Here is a 3,710-nt window from a genome sequence, read left to right as displayed (position 1 = left end):
TGGCAGCTTCACATATTTCAATTTCGTCGACTTTATCACGACTGATAAAACAATATTTAGCAACTCTCTTCACTAGGATAACAAATATGGAGATAATAATATTTAATTATTATTTGTAGACATAAATCATTGCTGACTTCTGTTGAATTTAATTTTCAGCTTATGTAGTTTCTGCTTGGCACGCAACCATCACAGCCACCACAAACTAATACAATGGAGAAAATAAAAACTTACACGAGATATTAAATATTTATCATATGGTCTTTATTTATAGAATTAGGGACTGAAAAATAATTATCATTAACTTTGTTTACTTGTCCAAATAATTCATTCATAAATGATTAAAAAAATAGAAATTCATAGATTGGGGAAATTCTCATTATGTGTTTACTTGCATGTATCTGTTGGGCCCAAAATGTTCGGCCCGAAAACACTTGCCTCATTTATCAAATATTCAAAATGGAGCGTTTAGACAAAGGGATGTTCCAAAGGCAGAAGCTGTAAGTCAGAGGCAATCCGCGCCTCTGACCTCTGAGCGAGACATCTTAAAAGTTGGTATTTTTGGAGGGAAATTTAGTTATTCTCCTTCCTCATTTTCAGGGTCCACTTGAACCAACTAACTGTTTTGTATATTTCATCCTATAAATATGAGATTTTGAGAAGGAAAAAGGGATCGAACTTTGAACTGACTTAAGCATCGGAGTGTCTTTCTTGCAGGAAATCCCGACAAGTCAAAGGCAGATTTCATCACCGGAGAAGGAGCAAGTCGCCAAACGTTGTCGGGTCTTTACCTCCATATATAGAAAGACAAATTGTTGCCCCAACAATTGGCGCCGTCTGTGGGAATCGATAAACGTGTCGGCCTTAGCCACGTCGTCGAACCAAGAAATCAAGATCCACTGCAATCCCAGAAGCTATGCCACCCAAAGGCAACGGAGTTTCGGGCCCAGTTGCACAAAGCGTCCCTCCGACGAACATGAGCGACCAGATCGAAAGGATGTGTCGTCCGACGAGGCAATCAAGACATTAACCGAAGGCCAAGCTAGGCTCGAAGCAGAGATTGTTGAGCTGCGCAGGTCCGCTGGCACAATTCGCAACACCCAAGCCCACGAGAATCTTGATTCTAACAGATCTGACGTTCTAGTCGACCGTGTTAATTCCCCACCTCACAACATGAACCTGGGTAACGGGCAATCACAAGCCATCCCCCCATCCTCTGGGACCGACGGGCGACAAGCCCCAACCTCTGGCACGCAAGGGCGGGCCGAAGCAGAACCCACTGGACCCGCTCAGCCAACAACCGACGTCCGGCCTCAACACACCGTACCTCAAGTCGCACACGATTCTCCCTCTAAAGGTCGCGTTCCCTCGATCCGTTTCTTGGACAGCTGGAAAGAAGACATGATGAGGGAAATGATGCAGAAGTTCTCAGATGGGCGATCCGCCTACGCCACCGACCATTTGGATCTTGTATCAAGAACCACTGAAAAATCGCCTTTCTCGGAATGGATTCTGAATGAGCCAAAGCCTCGGGACTTCATCACCCCTTCCCTGCCTGCATTCAATGGAAAGGGAGACCCGCTAAACCACCTATTTCAATTTCAACAAAAGATGGCGTTAGAAGCTAATAACGAAGCCATACAATGCAAAGTCTTTTCAACAACTTTCTCCGGGCCGGCTCTGTTATGGTTCTGACAATTAAAGGCTGGATCACTCGACAGTTTTAATGACCTCCGACGGTCCTTCTTACAGCAGTACAGCGCGAACCGAGAGGCTCCCAGAACAATGGCCGATCTTTATCGAATTGAACAAGGGGAGAATGAACATCGAAAGGCATACCTACAGCGTTTCATTGACCTCATGCATCAAATCCACGACGTCGACCCATTCACCGCAGAAAATCTCTTCGTCAAAAGCTTGCAGGTGGGGTAAATCTTGCATGAGAATCTCACTATGACACCACCATACGACATGGTAGACGTGCAGACCCGAGCTGAGGGCGTCTTCAGGGTCTTAGAATTTCGAGAGCGCGCACAGAAGAAGACTGCACTCATTTGCGCTCCCCCAGCGAATAACCCTCCACCACCTGTCAGGGATGACAAGAGGAAGCGGAACCAAACAGATCATACGAAGGAAGGAAAAAGGCCAAGACAGGATCAACAGCCATCGCGGTACCCATCCTTCGAATACACCGTCCCGCAAGAAGTCATTTATGAAGAAAATAAAGATAGGCCTATATGGCGAGAGCCCTACAAAATTAACACTCCATCTGACAGAAGGGATAAAAGCAGATACTGTCTCTTCCACAAAGATCATGGTCATACGATCGCTGAATACCACAATCTGAACAATCAGATCCAAGCCCTCATGAGGAGTGGGCAGCTTACCCAATACATCAAGGAGACAGGCAGACCAGGCGCCTCGCGGCAGAACACAGCTTTTTCCCCCACTCCGCCGGCGTCAGACCCCGTACACACCGCCTCTGACAGCACCTCGGAGCCTCTTAAACAAGTCCCTATGATCCACGAGATCGTAGAACCCACTGATAATCAAGAGCACGCGTCTAAAATCCATAAGAGGATGGAAGAACGAGTGAAGCGGTATAAATCATTAGGCCACGTAGTCAATCTCGTCACTTCAGAAGAAAGAAGCTACACAGCCTCTGCTATCACCTTCATTGACGAAGACCTGAAGGGCATCCACCTGCCTCATGACGATCCACTCGTCATTTCCTTACAAGTTGACCACTGCCAGCTGGGTAGAGTTCTGATCGATGGGGGTAGTGGGGTCGACATCCTCTTCTGGGAAGCCTTCCAGAAAATGGGACTAGAGGAAAATCAGATCCGACCCTCCACCATGCCCATTCTGGGATTCAATAGCCACAGAGTCTATCTGAAGGGCGTCGTTCGATTAACTGTGGTAGCTGCAGAACGCGCCCTTCCAGTAGACTTCCTCATTATAGACTCCACCACGAGCTATAACGCCATCATGGGGAGAGGTTGGATCCACCGGATGCAGGGGGTAGTATCCACTCTACATCAGGTGATGCGGTGTCAATCACTCAACGGCCGATACACTGTCGACATCAAAGGCTGCCAGAAGCAGGCCAAAAAGTGCTTCCTTACCTTAAAAGAAATAAATAGCTCTGCCTCCCATGAAGACTCTCCTGACAAATAGCAATTACAGCAGTACCTACCAGCGTGCCTAAAAGGAATCAATCTAGAAGAAGACCAAGAAAAACCCCAAGTTACACTAGATACCTTAGAACAAGTGGGTCTGGACGACGCTGACCCTACAAAAACGGTCTTGGTAAGTACCAAGCTCTCTGAAGATGAGAGGCAGACCCTCGTACGATTTCTCCAAACCAGAATGAGAACTTTTGCCTGGACACCACACGACATACCCGGAATAGACCCTTCTGTCATGAGCCACAGCTTGAATATCTCCAACTACTTCCCACCCGTCAAACAGAAGCAGAGGAGATTCGCTCCAGAGGTGAATCAAGTCATACAAGAGGAGGTCCAACGGCTCCTGAGCACGGGGGCAATCGAAGAATGTTTATACCCCAGTTGGCTTGCCAACCCCATCGTGGTCCCAAAGAAGAATGGGAAAAAGAGAGTATGCGTAGACTACACAAATCTAAACAAAGCCTGTCCCAAAGATAGCTACCCTTTACCAAAGATCGATCAGATGATAGACGCCACGGCAGG

General features: G+C 47.0%; 1 protein-coding gene across 1 annotated transcript; it reads left to right on the top strand.

Moving 5' to 3' along the window:
- The first annotated feature begins 1,971 nt into the window (after positions 1-1,971).
- Positions 1,972-3,177, top strand: LOC133832889 (uncharacterized). The gene has a single exon (XM_062263168.1). It carries the CDS (start codon positions 1,972-1,974, stop codon positions 3,175-3,177), a length of 1,206 nt encoding a protein of 401 aa, XP_062119152.1.
- The last annotated feature ends 533 nt before the right edge of the window (positions 3,178-3,710 follow it).

Source organism: Humulus lupulus, chromosome 4, assembly GCF_963169125.1.
Source record: "Humulus lupulus chromosome 4, drHumLupu1.1, whole genome shotgun sequence".
Classification (NCBI taxonomy): domain Eukaryota; kingdom Viridiplantae; phylum Streptophyta; class Magnoliopsida; order Rosales; family Cannabaceae; genus Humulus; species Humulus lupulus.
The sequence above is the reverse complement of the archived record's forward strand: the minus strand, read 5'-3'. Positions and strand labels throughout refer to the sequence as shown.

What these genes read in the sequence shown, in the direction of transcription:
- LOC133832889 (XM_062263168.1), top strand. Translation starts at nt 1,972, where the DNA reads ATGGTAGACGTGCAGACCCGAGCTGAGGGCGTCTTCAGGGTCTTAGAA.